Below are 17,936 nucleotides of genomic sequence, written 5' to 3'. Positions count from 1 at the left end.
CTACATATTCTGATCAGGGTGGTATCTTCATTGAGGATAACATATTTATAGAATGTTTTACAGATTATCAAGAAGTTGCTCATATATTATCTCATCTAGTCTTCCTAGCAACCTTATGAGGGGCTGTTATCCCTATTTTATAAGGGTGGAAAAGTTAAGAAGCTTATCAACAGTGCAAATACTCAGGTAAATTGGTAGAAACAAGACTTTGACTTGGCCCTGCTAACTACATAAACTGTCTCTCTGAGTCTATAGAAACTGACACTATCTGCACAGTTAATATTGCATTATACTGTTTCTTCAAATTTATATTCTCTGATAAAAATATAATTTTGTAAAAAGCACAAAATGTTAGATATTTTCTGTGGTAAACAGAATAATGGCCTGTCCTAATCCCTAGAACTTGTGACTGTTACCTTCCTTACATGGCAAAGGGACTTTTCAGATGTGATTAAGTTAAAAGCGTTGACATAGGAAAGTTATCCGAGGTTATACAAGTAGGCCCAATGTAATCACAGAGTCCTTATAAGGAAAGGAGAGGCAGGAGAGGGTCAGAGAAGGAGATATGATGACAGAAGTAGAGGTGAGAGTGATGCTACTTCAAGGAAGGGCCCAGGAAGCCTAGGAATGCAGGCTGCCTCTAGAAGCTGGCAAAGGCAAGGAAATGGATTCTCCCCTAGAGCCTTCAGAAAGAACCAGCCCTGCCAACAACACCTTGCCTTTAGCCCAGAAGTGAGACCTCCAGAACTATAAAACAAAAAATTTATGTGGTTTTAAGGCACTAAGTTTTTGGTAATTTGTTACAGCAACAATAGGAAGCTAATGCGTTTTCTAATAAAAATTCTCCCATTTCAGGATAACCAAAAAAACATACACATATAAGTAAAGGATACAAGTCCATTCTGATAACACTGCACCATTTTCTTGACAGATTTAAGTTGTTTTTCTTCTAAATCATCCTAAAACAAATTATCTATTTTAGTTCTTTTGTGTTATTAATTCTGTTGAGATTTTAAAATTTTTCCTTAGTGTAAAAAGAGAGTAGACATGTTATCAAGTAATTCTTAAATTACTATATTATAATGTAAGCAATAAAAATGTTTCATAAAACAGTGAAGGTAAAAATAAACTACCATTTATATTTGAATAAGAAATTGCGAATCAAAACTAGGTTAATATAAAAGCATTAATTGTTTCCAGAAATAATATTAATAATACTGAAGTATGTTGAGCATTTTTCTATGCCATGTACCATTTAGGCAAGGTATATACATATCATTTCATTAATCTTCAAAATAACCCTATTAGGAGGTACTTTTATTATCCTTCTTTTTCGGAATATGAAACTCAAGCTGAAACACTACGTAATTACCCAAATCACACAGCTAATAAATGGTGATGTAAGAAGTCAAATTTGACAATCTGACTCCAGAAATTGTATTTTTAACCTCTAAAATATACCCAATGTAATGGCTCAAACTAAACATCTTCAGCCAATTAAAACAAAACAAAACAAAGCAAAGCAAAACTCTGTATACTGATGCATTTTCATGACTGAATCACTTTTTTGTGTGTGTGTGGTACGCGGGCCTCGACTCTTACTGTTGTGGCCTCTCCCGTTGCAGAGCGCAGGCTCCAGACGCACAGGCTCAGCGGCCATGGCTCACGGGCCCAGCCGCTCCACGGCATGTGGGATCTTCCCGGACCAGGGCACGAACCCACGTCCCCTGCATCGGCAGTCGGACTCTCAACCACTGTGCCACCAGGGAAGCCCCCATTTCTGTTCTTTTAACCTTCTTGTTTGTGAGAAACTGTGGCGTATATGTGTGTGTGTGTGTGTGTGTGTGTGTGTGTATATATCTGTGTATATAGACATATGTATGAACATATACATACACACACACACATACATATTTTGTCTACCCTTATTTAACAGCTAGTAGGAGCTCTACATAGTTGGGTTTCCTTTTTTAAAAACTGCAGATATATTCACAATTAAAAATAACTTTCACAATAATCATAGCCAACAAAAGATAAATTATTCTTATAAAGTCATTATTCTTAATGTGTTTTTTTCTTCTTTCTATGTAAAAATGTAGAGACTAAAAAATGTTAAAACAATGACTAAATTTTTGCACCTGCTAATCACAGGACATTGTTTTGATCTGCTATACCATGGTCAGCCCATTTCCCACTTACTGAAAGTATGCAATCTTCATCCTGTAGTAATTTTATAGTGTATACTGGCTTTTTAGGCATTCAGTCAATTCTTGGGTAACATCAGGAGAGTGTCATATAAACATGTATGCATATGCATTTATTATCCTTTCTCCTAATGCCTAAACTTCAATTTTGAGTCTTGTATCTTTATTTCCATTACATTCTGTATAAGAGTTCTCTCAAAATAAATTACTTATGACTGGATATGAGTATGTACATATCCTAATTTCTTATCAGGAAATTTTTAAGTACTACATCACGATACACTTTTTCTACCCTTATGCCCATATCCTACTTGGTAATAAGCTATGAACAGAGGCTAGATCAGTCTTTCTTTACTCTTATGATTTCTTCTGTTTATATCCACCATGGATTTGTCCATCCCATGTATTCAAATCTATTCTTTTCCAGCCTCCCTACCAGGTTAAATATATTCATACTAAATTTAAATAGTTCTTCAAGATGAGACATATACTATTTGAAATGTTTTCAACAAAAGGAGAGAAATGAGACATATTTAGGGGAATACATGTTACCTTTCAGGGAAATCACAGTTTCTAAGTGAAATAGAGAAATTTTCTCTCAAAGCTTACTTTACCAGTCTCTTCGAGGAGTTTGATGACACAATTTAGGTCCACAGGCTTGAAAACACCCTAAAAAACATAAAACTCATAGTATTCTATGTCATGAGAAACAAGAAATCACATCAAACACACTATTTTTATATGGCATTATCTCTTAGCAACTTAAAAATATCTTATGCAAAAAAGATAGTAAGGGATAATGAAAAGCAGATGAGACTTATAGGAGTAAATAAATTTTGGAGTGAACCCCCCCCAAACCTCTTGAATTCTAGTACTACCTTACAATCTTTTTTTTTTTCATTTTATTTTTCTTTATTATTATTATTTTAACATCTTTATTGGAGTATAATTGCTTTACAATGGTGTGTTAGTTGCTGCTTTATAACAAAGTGAATCAGCTATACATTACATATACATATATCCCCATATCTCCTCCCTCTTGCATCTACCTCCCACCTTCATATCTTACAATCTTAATGTCTTTAAATTTATTAGTCCCGAAAGGCCCAAGAGAGCATCTGGAATAATAGCACTTCCATGCTTTGGAAAATAAAACGATCTCATTCATACATATTACATATCTCATGCATACACATTACACTGAGTTTGCCTACGCAGATATACATAAGACTAGCTTCTAAACTATAGGTAGGCAATCGCCTTCTTGAACCAGGTATCCCCTCTCCCAGCAGTCTTACATCATCTGTAGTAGAAAACAGGAACTGCCAAGTTCTACAGAGTTTACATCTTAAATATTTCTTGAGCCCACTCCATCTTTTTTTTTTTAATTATTATTGGAATATAGTTGCTTTACAATGTTGTGTTAGTTTCTGCTGTACAACAAAGTGAATCAGTTATACATATACATATATCCACTCTTTTTTAGATTTCCTTCCCATTTAGGTCACCACAGAGCACTGAGTAGAGTTCCCTGTGCTATACAGTAGGTTCTCATTAGTTATTTATTTTATATATAGTCATGTATATATGTCAATCCCAATCTCCCAATTCATCCCACCCTCCCCCTTCCCCCTTTGGTAACCTTAAGTTTGTTTTTTACATCTGCGACTCTATTTTTGCTTTGCAAATAAGTTCATCTGCACCATTTTTCTAGATTCCACATACAGTATAAGTGATATTATATGATATTCATCTTTCTCTTTCTGACTTACTTCACCCTGTATGACAATCTCTAGGTCCATCCATGTCTCTACAAATGGCATTATTTCATTCCTTTCATGGCTGAGTAATATTCCATTGTACATATATATGTACCACAACTTCTTTATCCATTCCTCTGTCAATGGAAATTTAGGTTGCTTCCATGTCCTGGCTATTGTAAATAGTGCTGCAATGAACATCGGGGTGCATGCATCCTTTCAAATTATGATTTTCTCCAGATATATGCCCAGGAGTGGGATTGCTGGATCGTATGGTAGCTCTCCTTTTAGTTTTTTAAGGAACCTCCATAGTGGCTGTACCAATTTACATTCCTACCAACAGTGTGGGAGGGTTCCCTTTTCTCCACACCCTCTCCAGCATTTATTGTTTGTAGATTTTTTTGATGATGGCCATTCTGACTGGTGTGAGGCGATACCTCATTGTAGTTTTGATTTGCATTTCTCTAATAATTACTGATGTTGAGCACCTTTTCATATGTTTTCTGGCCATTTGTATGTATTCTTTGGAGAAACGTCTATTTAGGTCTTCTGCCCACTTTATGATGGGGTTGTTTGTTTTTTTGATATTGAGCTGCATGTGTTGTTTGTATATTTTGGAGATTAATCCCTTGTCAGTTGCTTTGTTTGAAAATATTTTCTCCCATTCTAAGGGTTGTTTTTTCATTTTGTTTATCATTTCCTTTGCTGTGCAAAAGCTTTTAAGTTTAATTAGGTCCTATTTGTTTATTGTTCTTTTTATTTTCATTACTCTAGGCAGTGGATTGAGAAAATCTTGCTGTGATTTATGTCAAAGAGTGTTCTGCCTATGTTTTCCTCTAAGAGTTTTATAGTATCTGGCCCACTCCATCTTAATGATTTATTCAGTTCTCATTTCTCACTCAGTTTTGAAGGTTTCCTGCTGTTTGTTCTCCCCGCCTCTAGTCTTGCACCCTTACGGTTCTACCCTCTGATCAGAACAATAAAACCCAAATCTGAACACAACACATCTAAATCATTCAATGACTCTCCACTAATGCCTTTCACCCCCTCCTCTGTTTTCATTATGTTGTTACAATCCTATCTGTCTCCTTAGTTAACCTCCCCAGGTCCTTCAAGACATAGTTCAGGTGTCACCTCCCCAAGGGAGGAAAAAGGATACAACAAATGTCCCTCCTGGGTACTCCCATAGCACTTTGAATGTATATCCATCACAGTTCCCGTCACCTTATTCTAAAATGGTTTACATCCTTATCCCCTATCCCAAAGTTTACTGTGAGGGAAGACTTTTGTTTTCTGGCATCCCCAGCACCAAACACTGGGTGTAACATATATAAGTTATTTGTAGGTAAATGGGGAAGGAAATAGAAGGTGTTATCCAAAGTTTAAGTACTTATGATAGTATACAAATGTCAAAATTCTAAATGCAGTTTTGGCTATATTTATCTTGGGGATTAATGCTTTGCTGCATGGCGTTTTCTTTCATTCAAATGTTATATCAATACTGCTCACTCCTATTAGAAGGGTTAAGCTATCCCAGTCTCTTTTGTTTCCTTCTTCCCATCTCTCCTGCTTTCATACTTATTTCTACTTTAAAATAACTGTTTGAAAAGATGACGTAATAAAAAATATTCAAAAAGAAAAAGATCTTATTATCATCAAAATACATTTTTATTATTTTCTGCTTTATATATGTATTTTAATATTTTATTTTCTGTTTTTGTTTACATGTATAAATACATTACATAATTTCATTTAGTGTTAACACTATTGTATATTCTGATTTTTAAATCTATAATACATACCGTTCCATATTTCTACATAGTCACCTTTCTACGCAGTCATTATTCCATTGCCTCTTAGGGCTAGAATTTCCTTTCCTTTCACAATTACAAACTCACATGTTCTGATCTCAAGAAATCTCTTTCAAAACCAATTTTCAGTTAAGCATTCTAACATTAAGTCTGCAGAATAAGTATCTGAGTGAGTTTATTTACTCAATATGATTTTTACTTCAAAAATTAACAATCAAAAAGGATTTACTCCCATAATTGCTGGGTGGGTGACTCGCAGACTGGAGAACACTTATACGACAGAAGTCCACCCACTGGAGTGAAGGTTCTGAGCCCCCACGTCAGGCTTCCCAAGCTGGGGGTCTGGCAATGGGAGGAGGAATTCCTAGAGAATCAGACTTTGAAGCCGAGTGGGAATTGACTGCAGGACTTCAACAGGACTGGAGGAAAAATAGACTCCACTCTTGGAGGGCACAGACAAAGTATTGTGCGCATCGGGACCCAGGGGAAGGAGCAGTGACCCCAGGGGAGACTGAACCAGACCTACCTGCTAGTGTCGGAGGGTCTCCTGCAGAGGCAGGGGGTGGCTGTGACTCACCGTGGGGACAAGGACACTTGCAGCAGAAGTTCTGGGAAGTACTCCTTGGCCTGAGCCCTCCCAGAGTCTGTCATTAGCCCCACAAAAGAGCCCAGGTAGGCTCCAGTGTTGGGTTACCTCAGGCCAAACAATGAACAGGGAGGGAACCCAGCCCCACCCATCAACAGGCAAGTGGATTAAAGTTTTACTGAGCTCTGGCCACCAGAGCAACAGTCAGCTCTACCCACCACCAGTCCCTCCCATCAGGAAACTTACACAAGCCTCTTAGATAGCCTCATCCACCAGAGGGCAGACAGCAGAAGCAAGAAGAACTACAATCCTGCAGCCTGCGGAACAAAAACCACATTCACAGAAAGGTAGACAATATGAAAAGGCTGAGAGCTATGTACCAGATGAAGGAACAAGATAAAACCCCAGAAAAACAACTACATGAAGTAGAGATAGGCAACATTCCAGAAAAAGAATTCAGAATAATGATAGTGAAGATGATCCAGGACCTCGGAAAAAGAGTGGAGGCAAAGATCGAGAAGATGCAAGAAATGTTTAACAAAGACCTAGAAGAATTAAAGAACAAACAAACAGAGATGAACAATACAATAACTGAAATGAAAACTACACTAGAAGGAACCAATAGCAGAATAACTGAGGCAGAAGAACAGATAAGTGACCTGGAAGACAGAATGGTGGAATTCACTGCTGCAGAACAGAATAAAGAAAAAAGAATGCAAAGAAATGAAGACAGCCTAAGAGACCTCTGGGACAACATTAAACACAACAACATCCACATTATAGGGGTCCCAGAAGGAGAAGAGAGAGAGAAAGGACCTGAGAAAATATTTGAAGAGATTATAGTCGAAAACTTCCCTAACATGGGAAAGGAAATAGCCACCCAAGTCTAGGAAGCGCAGTGAGTCCCATACAGGATAAACCCAAGGAGAAACATGCTGAGACACATAGTAATCAAACTGGCAAAAATTAAAGATAAAGAAAAATTATTGAAAGCAGCAAGGGAAAAACGACAAATAACATACAAGAGAACTCCCATAAGGTGAACAGCTGATTTCTCAGCAGAAACTGTACAAGCCACAAGGGAGTGGCATGATATACTTAAAGTGATGAAAGGGAAGAAACTACAACCAAGATTACTCTACCCGGCAAGGATCTCATTCAGATTCATTGGAGAAATCAAAAGGTTTACAGAAAAGCAAAAGCTAAGAGAATTCAGCATCACCAAACCAGCTCTACAACAAATGCTAAAGGAACTTCTCTAAGTGGGAAACACAAGAAAAGAAAATGACCTACAAAAACAAACCCAAAACAATTAAGAAAATGGTCATAGGAACATACATATTGATAATTACCTTAAACGTGAATGAATTAAATGCCCTAACCAAAAGACACAGGCTTGCTGAATGGATACAAAAACAAGACCCATTGCAGGGCAGAAGTTGAGACACAGATGTAGAGAACAGACATATGGACAACAAGGGGGGAAAACTGTGGTGGAGTGGGGATGGTGGTGTGCTGAATTGGGTGATTGGGATTGACATGTGTATAAAACTGATGTGTATAAAACTGATGACTAATAAGAACCTGCAGTATAAACAAACAAACAAAACAACTAATACTAAACTTTCATTGGGTTATTTGCATGGAAATATGTTAATATAAATGTTTCAGACATTACATGAATTTTTTAAAAATCTTATATGTTCTGGTATAATGTTATAAGTCATTCTAATTATTACTTTAAAATGTATATCTCAGAAATAACTAAATTTCCTTGTCAATTGCATTATTATGAACTTTCATCAAATCTTTAACTGTGGTCATTTTTAAGTCTTTTGTCATTTACAGACAGTTCTGGGTGTACTCTGATGCTTTTGCAAATACGTTCCTATAAAAGGGTTTCATCTTCAAGGAATTCATGGAAAAGACTGACAAGTACAGGTTTCTGGTAACTGACTGTACTGCTGAACTGAATGAATAAGCATTTTCAGAACTCTAATGGAAAACTGATGAACTCATAAAAGTGCTAACAAAAGATAAAGATGAAAAAAAATTACATGGGACTGAGTGAACTGATGAGGATGATTATAATTTTTGTGACTTTCTGTTTGAATAAAATAAAAATCCCACAAGGAATCAGAGGCAAAAAATATACAAATCAATTTTCACTGCAAAGTAAAGGAGCTGTTACAGTGGAGTATTACTGGACTGAATGTCAATATTATGACATAGTATGAGTGTGTTTTGTGTTTGGTAATTGCAATCACTGTTGCTTTTGTTGTGGTCATCCATTTACAATGCTTGGTGTCAGTCTATTTACCTCTTGTAAAAATAAAATACAGTGTGTGTGTGAAAAAATAAATAAATAAATAAATAATTAATTAACCCTACCAAAAAAAAACAAGACCCATATATATGCTGTCTAAAAGAGACCCAGTTCAGACCTAGGGACACGTACAGACTGAAAGTGAGGGGATGGAAAAAGATATTCCATGCAAATGGAAATCAAAAAAAGCTGGAGTAGCTATATTCATATCAGATAAAATAGACTTTAAAATAAAGATTGTTGCAAGAGACAAGGAAGAACACTACATAATGATCAAGGGATCATTCCAAGAAGATATAACAATTATAAATATATATGCACCCAACATAGGAGCATCTCAATACATAAGGCAACTGTTAACAGCTGTAAAAGAGGAAATAGACAGTAACACAATAATAGTAGGGGATTTTAACACCTCACTTACAACAATGGACAGATCACCAAAATGAAAATAAATAAGGAAACACAAGCTTTAAATGACACAATAGACCAGATAGATTTAATTGATATTTATAGGACACTCCATCCGAAAACAGCAGATTACACTTTCTTCTCAAGTGCGCACGGAACATACTAGAGGATAGATCACATCTTGGGTCACAAATCAAGCCTCAGTAAATTTAAGAAAATTGAAATCATATCAAGCATCTTTTCTGACCACAACGCTATGAAATTAGAAATGAATTACAGGGAAAAAAACAAAAAAAACACAAACACATGGAGGCTAAACAATACGTTACTAAATAATCAAGAGATCACTGAAGAAATCAAAGAGGAAATCAAAAAATACCTAGAGACAAATGACAATGAAAACACGACGATCCAAAACCTATGGGATGCAGCAAAAGCAGTTCTAAGAGGGAAGTTTATAGCTATACAAGCCTACCTCAAGAAACAAGAAAAATCTCAAATAAACAATTTAACCTTACATGTAAAGGAACTAGAGAAAGAAGAACAAACAAAACCCAAAGTTAGCAGAAGGAAATAAATCATAAAGATGAGAGCAGAAATAAATGAAACAGAGACAAAGAAAATAATAGCAAAGATCAATAAAACTAAAAGCTGGTTCTTTGAGAAGATAAACAAAATTGATAAACCATTAGCCAGACTCATCAAGAAAAAGAGGGAGAGGACTCAAATCAATAAAATTAGAAATGAAAAAGGAGAAGTTACAACAGACACTGCAGAAATACAAAGCATCCTAAGAGACTACTACAAGCAACTCTATGCCAATAAAATGGACAACCTGGAAGAAATGAACAAATTCTTAGAAAGGTATAACCTTCCAAGACTGAACCAGGAAGAAATAGAAAATATGAACAGACCAATCACAAGTAATGAAATTGAAACTGTGATTAAAAATCTTCCAACAAACAAAAGTCCAGGACCAGATGGCTTCACAGGTGAATTCTATCAAACATTTGGAGAAGAGCTAACACCCATCCTTCTCAAACTCTTCCAAAAAATTGCAGAGGAAGGAACACCTTCAAACTCATTCTATGAGGCCACCATCACCCTGATACCAAAACCAGACAAAGATACTACAAAAAAAGAAAATTACAGACCAATATCACTGATGAATATAGATGCAAATATCCTCAACAAAATACTAGCAAACAGAATCCAACAACACATCAAAAGGATCATACACCATGATCAAGTGGGATTTATCCCAGGGATGCAAGGATTCTTCAATATACGCAAACCAATCAATGTGATACACCATATTAATAAACTGAAGGAGAAAAAATGTATGATCATCTCAATAGATGCAGAAAAAGCTTTTGACAAAATTAAACACCCGTTTATGATAAAAACTCTCCAGAAAGTGGGCATAGAGGGAACCTACCTCAACATGATAAAGGCCATATACGACAAATCCACAGCAAACATCATTCTCAATGGTGAAAAACTGAAAGCATTTCCTCTAAGATCAAGAGCGAGACAAGGATGTCCACTCTCACCACTATTATTCAACAAAGTTTTGGAAGTCCTAGCCATGGCAATCAGAAAAGAGAAAGAAAAGGAATCCACAGAAGAATTAAAACTGTCACTGTTTGCAGATGACATGATACTATACATAGAGAATCCTAAAGATGCCACCCGAAAACTACTAGAGCTAATCAATGTATTTGGTAAAGTTGCAGGATACAAAATTAATGCACAGAAATCTCTTACATATACACTAATGATGAAAAATCTGAAAGAGAAATTAAGGAAACACTCCCATTTACCATTACAACAAAAAGAATAAAATACCTACGAATAAACCTACCTAGGGAGACAAAAGACCTGTATGCAGAAAGCTATAAGACACTGATGAAAGAAGTTAAAGAGGATACCAACAGATGGAGAGATATACCATGTTCTTGGATTGGAAGAATCAATATTGTGAAAATGACTATACTACCCAAAGCAATCTACAGATTCAGTGCAATCCCTATCAAACTACCAATGGCATTTTTTACGGAACTAGAACAAATAACCTTAAAATTTGTATAGAGACACAAAAGACCCCGAATAGCCAAAGCAATCTTGAGGGGAAAAAACGGAGCTGAGGAATCAGACTCCGTGACTTCAGACTATATAGATAGCTACAGTAATCAGGACAAAATGGTAGTGGCACAAAAATAGAAACACAGATCAATGGAACAAGATAGAAAGCCCAGAGAGAAACCCACACATCTATGGTCAACTAATCTATGACAAAGGAGGCAAAGATATACAATGGAGAAAAGACAGTCTCTTCAATAAGTGGTGCTGGATAAACTGGACAGCTACATGTAAAAGAATGAAATTAGAACACTCCCTAACACCATACACAAAAATAAACTTAAAATGGATTCAAGACCTAAATGTAAGACTGGACACTATAAAACTCTTAGAGGAAAACGTAGGAAGAACACTCTTTGACATAAACCACAGCAAGATCTTTTTTGATCCACCTCTTAGAGTAATGGAAATAAAAACAAAAATAAACAAATGGGACCTAATGAAACTTCAAAGCTTTTGCACAGCAAAGGAAACCATAAACAAGACAAAAAGACAACCCTCAGAATGGGAGAAAATATTTGCAAATGAATCAACGGACAAAGGATTAATCTCCAAAATATATAAACAGCTCATGCAGCTCAATATTAAAAAAACAACAACCCAGGGCTTCGCTGGTGGCGCAGTGGTTGAGAGTCTGCCTGCCGATGCAGGGGACATGGGTTCATGTCCGGGTCCAGGAAGATCCCACATGCTGCGGAGCGGCTGGGCCCGTGAGCCATGGCCGCTGAGCCTGCGCGACCGGAGCCTGTGCTCCGCAACGGGAGAGGCCACAACAGTGAGAGGCCCACGTACCGAAAAACAAAACAAAACAAAAAAAACAGCCCAATCCAAAAATGGGCAGAAAACCTACATAGACATTTCTCCAAAGAAGACATACAGATGGCCAAGAAGCACATGAAAAGCTGCTCAACATCAATAATTATTAGAGAGATGCAAATCAAAACTACAATGAGGTATCACCTCATACCAGTTAGAATGGGCATCATCAGAAAATCTAAAAACAATAAATGCTGGAGAGGGTGTGGAGAAAAGGGAACCCTCTTGCACTGTTGGTGGGAATGTAAATTGATACAGCCACTATGGAGAATAGTATGGAGGTTCCTTAAAAAAATAAAATTAGAATTACCATATGACCCAGCAATCCCACTACTGGGCATATACCCAGAGAAAACCATAATTCAAAAAGACACATGCACGTCAATGTTCATTGCAGCACTATTTACAATAGCCAGGTCATGGAAGCAACCTAAATGCCCATCGACAGACGAATGAATAAAGAAGTTGTGGTACATATACACAATGGAATATTACTCAGCCATAAAAAGGAACGAAGTTGAGTCAGTTGTTGAGATGTGGATGGATCTAGAGACTGTCATACAGAGTGAAGTAAGCCAGAAAGAGAAAAACAAATATCGTACATTAACACATGCATGTGGAACCTAAAAAAATGGTACAGATAAACCGGTTTGCAGGGCAGAAGTTGAGACACAGATGTAGAGAACAAATGTATGGACACCAAGTGGGGAAAACCGTGGGGGGGTGGGGATGGTGGTGTGCTGAACTGGGTGATTGGAATTGACATGTATACACTGATGTGTATAAAATTGATGACTAATAAGAACCTGCTGTATAAAAAAAAGGGATTTACTATATACTTATTTATCCTTGGTATTATGATTACCATTAAAATTGTTACATCTTACTATTAAATTGTTTAAATTATTAAATTTACTGTTACAAAGTTTTTTGATAAATAGAGTTTTGCCTTTTAAGGTTTTGGGATTTAACAGTGCCATCTGCCACTACCTCAGTTGTCCTTTTTCTTCCTGTGTTCTCAGAGAAATAAATATATATAGTGAGTTTTTATTTTCCGATTTTCTGCAACATTGGCTTTGAGGGTTGTAAAAGATATTGAAATGTCAGAGCAAAAATTTTTTTAATACCTGTATGTATTTTCAGAATTTTTTCCCCCAAATGAGCAGGTATAACTTTTCCAAGAAAGAGTGTATAAAGATTAAAACATAGATTTATCTTGTATTATCTCTAAATTTATCTTATATTACTACTTCTTGTTACCCTGTGTTTTACTTGCATGGCACATATTATATTTTTAAGGTTTCTCCCTCTCTCCCTCCCTCCCTTAGCCTTTTCCTCCGTCTATACATAGTTATAAGCAGCTTCGACATTTCAGAAACTGTGCTAGGTGTGGGGAACGCATTGCCCTGACTTCAAGTACCTATCAATCTGGCTGAGAGGTGTGCTCTGGAACTATATAGATGGGGACAGAATGGTATGGGGAGGAGGGATGGGAATGGGAATGGGATGGGAATCTGGGACAGCTTCTGGAAGAAGTAATCTTCAAGCAGAGGTGAGACTGAGTAGGATTTGTGAGATGAACTGAAGGTTTGAGAAATGGAGCAAAGGAAGTAGCATGTGTGAAGGCCTGGGGATGAGAGAAAACATGGCATTTACAGGACTGGTGAGACATTCAGTAGGTTGGAGAAGATAGTTCAGAGGATAGTAGCTACAGATGATGCTGATAAGGTAAGTAGAGGTCAAATCATGAATAATAATGATGATAATAACAATAATAGTGATAGGTAAAACTTATTAGACAAAGTCTATTTCTAGGTACAGCTGTAAGCACTAAATGAATTTACTAACTGAATTCTATGAGGTAGATACTATTATTAACCCCATTTTACAGAGGGCCTTGTATACTATGCTAATGATCATCAGAAGCTATTGAATGGTTTGAGAGACTGGATATAAAAACAGACAAAGGCCAGACTATATCTAGCAACAGAACTCTGTCCTACAACCTCTGTAGCAACCAACCTGGGGAGTCAAACCACAACTTCTGCAGCAACTGGCTCAGAAAAGTCAGTATCTGGTCAATGATTGTCAGATTCCCTATTTTTTACCCCAATTTGTCTCTCAGGGCCAACCAGAAAAAGACAAGTATGCTTCCCAAATCAATCACACAGGTTGCCTTGCTTCTAGCTAGCTCACTTCCAGCTTCCCCAAGGCAACAGCCTCCAACCAGAGCAATACAGAAGGCTCCCTTTTATTCACTGTAAAGCTCCCCTGCCTGTCTTGGGAGTCTCTGCTAAATGTAAGCAATGCTGGCAGATTCTCTTTCTATAGCAAGCTCTGAACAGCAAGCCCCTGTTCGTTCTCACTAGGGTGGTCTTCATTGATTTCCACAGGTTTTAACCAGAGGAATGTAACAATAAAAAAGATAATTCTGTCTGCTGAGACTGAGCTGGAAAGATCTAGACTGGAGGTGGGAGACCAGTCTGTGACTTCAGGCCTTGACTAAGGCAGTGGCAATCGGGATACACAACAATGAATGGAATGAAAAGCATCAAGGAGGCAGAATCAGCAGGACCTTATGAGTGATTTGATTTGGTGGGAAAGAGAAGGAAAAGGTAAGGAGGACGTACAGGCTTGAGGAATTACATAAGTGGTTGGCACCATTTGCTGAGACAGGGATGCTGGAGGGAGAAGCTTGTGTTGAGGCTGGAAATGAGTTAAATTTGGGGCAGAGATTTCTAAGTCACAGGCTTAAAGTAATAATTGGAACAGTCTGGGTAAATGAGATCACACAGGCAGGGTATAGAAGAGAGAACATATGGATGTAAAAATAAAAATAATTGCTGTTATTATCATCATAAGATGTTTATGGAGAAATTGTAAAAACATTTAACAAAACCTTTTAAGATCAAAAGCTTAATAAACTGCTTTGAAGAAAACTAGACCTCCACTTACGTCAAGTTATAGAATGAACTTATTTTCCCACTTTACCAAGGAACATTTCAAAGGCGGAAAGTCCTGCTCCTTTGATACTTAGTTATAGGGAAAGGATCTAACATTTATTATGGTCCATTAATGTGTCTGGTACGTTATATCTTAATTAATCCTCAAATATACCATATGAAGATAGATTATCCCTGTTGTTGAAACTGAGGCCCTGATATCTAACTTGTTAAGGTCACATAGCTAGTATATGGGCTAGCAGGGCTGTCTGATGCAGAAACACTGGTTCTTTGCACCTTCATTCTCTGCCTGACTTCTCAGCTGACCACAGAGGCTACTTCTAGCAATTACTCCAAAGCAGGGGTAGGCAATTTAAGGACACAGTCCATGGCAGTATTACAGATAGTGGCAGGATATGACATCAACTAGCAGATTGTGCAGGTTCTCAGACGGAAAGCAAATTTGGGCAAGGAAGCTCAGCCATGATACTATGCAAGTGAAAACAAAAAACTAAGCGCAATCATATTTATTCTACAAATATTACTGTGTGCCTCCATTGTGCCATTGTTCTAAGTGCTGAAGATATGGTATTGAATAAACACAAAAAATCTCCTGCTTTTATAAAGAATTGATATGCTTTGGGGGAGACAATAAGTTATACAGTGTATTGCAAGATAATGCTCTGGAGAAACAGGAGTAGAAAGTGCTAGGATGCTTAAGCAGTGGTCGGCAAAAGACTCACAGAGTGGGTAAAATTTCAGCAGTCTTGAAGGAGGTAAGGGGACAAGCCATGGATAGGAAGGGGAAAACTTCCAGGCAGTGGGCATAGCAAGTGCAGAGGCCCTTAGGCAGGGTATACCTGGCATGGTTGAGGAGATGCTAGGAGGCCAGGGTGGCTGGAACACAGAAGGCTTTATCAGCTACTAATGAGGACTTAAATTTCTACTCTGAACTCAGAGTTGAGAGGGGAGGGACACGCAAGTATTAAGATATATGTTCTACACTTAAGGAGAGGAAGAGACAAAACAAGACACATGAAATAGTAACAAACGTAAAACAACTGATAATTAGGTGAGAAACTCAGACCAAGGACTACACCCATTTATGAGAAGAAGGTCTGTGAGAGTGAAAATGAATGGGAAGTATGTCCTATTGGGGGTTACTTTATGGTGGAGAGGTAGGATCTAAAGGTAGGGTAAGATTTAAATTCAGAAAAGAGGGGAGGGCATTCATTCAATACATATTTAATATCCCCTCCTGTGTACCATGTGTTGTGCTGGATGCTACTGGGAGATAATAGGGGACACTACAGAAAAAAACAACAGAGAAGGTTTCTGCCCTCATGAAGGTGGCACTAAGCAGAGTACATGGTACAGATAAAGTACAGACTATACATTGGGAAACCTCGCAAACAGGACAAGAAGTGGACCTGAGGCACTCTGAGGATGGCAGACCCCTTAGATAACATATAGTTCAGTGGTTCTGAGGCTAAAAATCACTTAAAGGATTATGATTAAGTAAATCTAGGGAAGGACCCAGCTATGTACAGGTTTTTTTAAGAAAAGCTCCTCAGATGACTGTGATGGTCACCCAAGTTTGGGGAACACTCATCTAGTACAGGCTTGTTTTACAGAAAAGGGAACAGGTTTAGAGAGTTGAGTGATCTGGTCAATGTAATGATATTAAGCGAGGGAAGCAATAAGGAGCTACTGCAGAAGCCTGAAAGAAAGAACAGGTGGGACTCAGAGGTAGCAAGGAGGATGGTAAAGTGGTGTGAATGGAGTGGGAAGCGAGGAAGAGGTGAGACCCAAAGGATGTGACATTAATCCAGGATTGACTGAGGCATTGTGGTGACAGGAAAGGAGAGCAAGTAGTTCTTTTTTTTTTTTTTTTAAAGAGTTTTAATTTTGTTTTACTCCTTTCTTTCCCTCTCTGCCCTCCTTTGGTTTTTTTTGTTTGTTTGTTTTTCTTCTGTATGCGGGCCTCTCACTGTTGTGGCCTGTCCCGTTGTGGAGCACAGGCTCCGGACGCGCAGGCTCAGCGGCCATGGCTCACGGGTCCAGCCGCTCCGCGGCATGTGGGATCTTCCCGGACCGGGGCATGAACCCGTGTCCCCTGCATGGGCAGGCGGACTCTCAACCACTGCGCCACCAGGGAAGCCGCAAGTAGTTCTTTTAAAGCCCCATTTGGTACCATATCGTCTGACCTGGCAGGGGGAGGGTTGGAATTTTTATTGTTGTTGTTTACTTTGTTTTATAATCTGAGTCCATGTAAAACCATCTCCTATGGCTTTCCAGGAGTTAGCTGCTGTGAAACTGTCACACTGTACATACCATACTGCAGCTATGATACACTAAGTGTTGCTACTCTGAGTGGAAAATGGAGTCCTTCAACCAGTAGCAATGGCATCACCTGAAAACCTGTTAGAAAAGCAGAATCCAGGGCTCCACCCAGACCTACAGAATTAGAATCTATATCGTTTAATAAGTTCCCCAGGTGCTCCAAATGCACATTAAATTTTGAATAATCACTGCTCCAAAGGGCTTCTGATCCTTTATAATAAGAGGAACAACATTTAAATAAATAGGAAATAGATAAAGGGTGAACAATTTGTGATTTCTCAAGCATATGATGAAGCTGGCTTAATGGATTGAGGTAGACTCCACATTCTCACTTTAAGCTACTAGGATATACTGTACTGTCACTAGGAAGAGGAGGAGGCTGCAAATATGGAAAGGTTTGAAAAGATTGGAAACATTTAGAGTTCCAAGGCAGAGGTGTATAAAGGTTATCACTTTAAGTGGCAAAGAGCACTAGACTCCACTGCCGGTAAAGAAACTGAGTAACTCTCAGTTAACTTCTCGTGGCCTTAGGGTCCTCATTTGTAAAAACAACCACAAACAAAACCCAGGAAGGCTTAGAGACCATTTCTCCCAG

The 17,936-nt window shown here is 37.9% G+C and overlaps 1 protein-coding gene across 1 annotated transcript in view; it reads right to left on the bottom strand.

Moving 5' to 3' along the window:
* Positions 1-17,936, bottom strand: part of CFAP69 (cilia and flagella associated protein 69) — a gene marked incomplete at its 5' end in the record, with an annotated part of 68,308 nt that overhangs the window by 48,634 nt on the left and 1,738 nt on the right. Inside the window, 2 exons of the mRNA XM_082661918.1 lie at positions 894-959; positions 2,814-2,873. Of these exons, the coding sequence (XP_082518044.1) occupies positions 894-959; positions 2,814-2,873 (126 nt within the window). The remainder of the gene's footprint in view (positions 1-893; positions 960-2,813; positions 2,874-17,936) is intronic.

The sequence above is a fragment of the Grampus griseus genome, assembly GCF_964374135.1.
Source record: "Grampus griseus genome assembly, chromosome: 9".
In the NCBI taxonomy this organism is placed as follows: Eukaryota; Metazoa; Chordata; class Mammalia; order Artiodactyla; family Delphinidae; genus Grampus; species Grampus griseus.
This window is presented reverse-complemented; position numbering and strand designations above follow the sequence as displayed.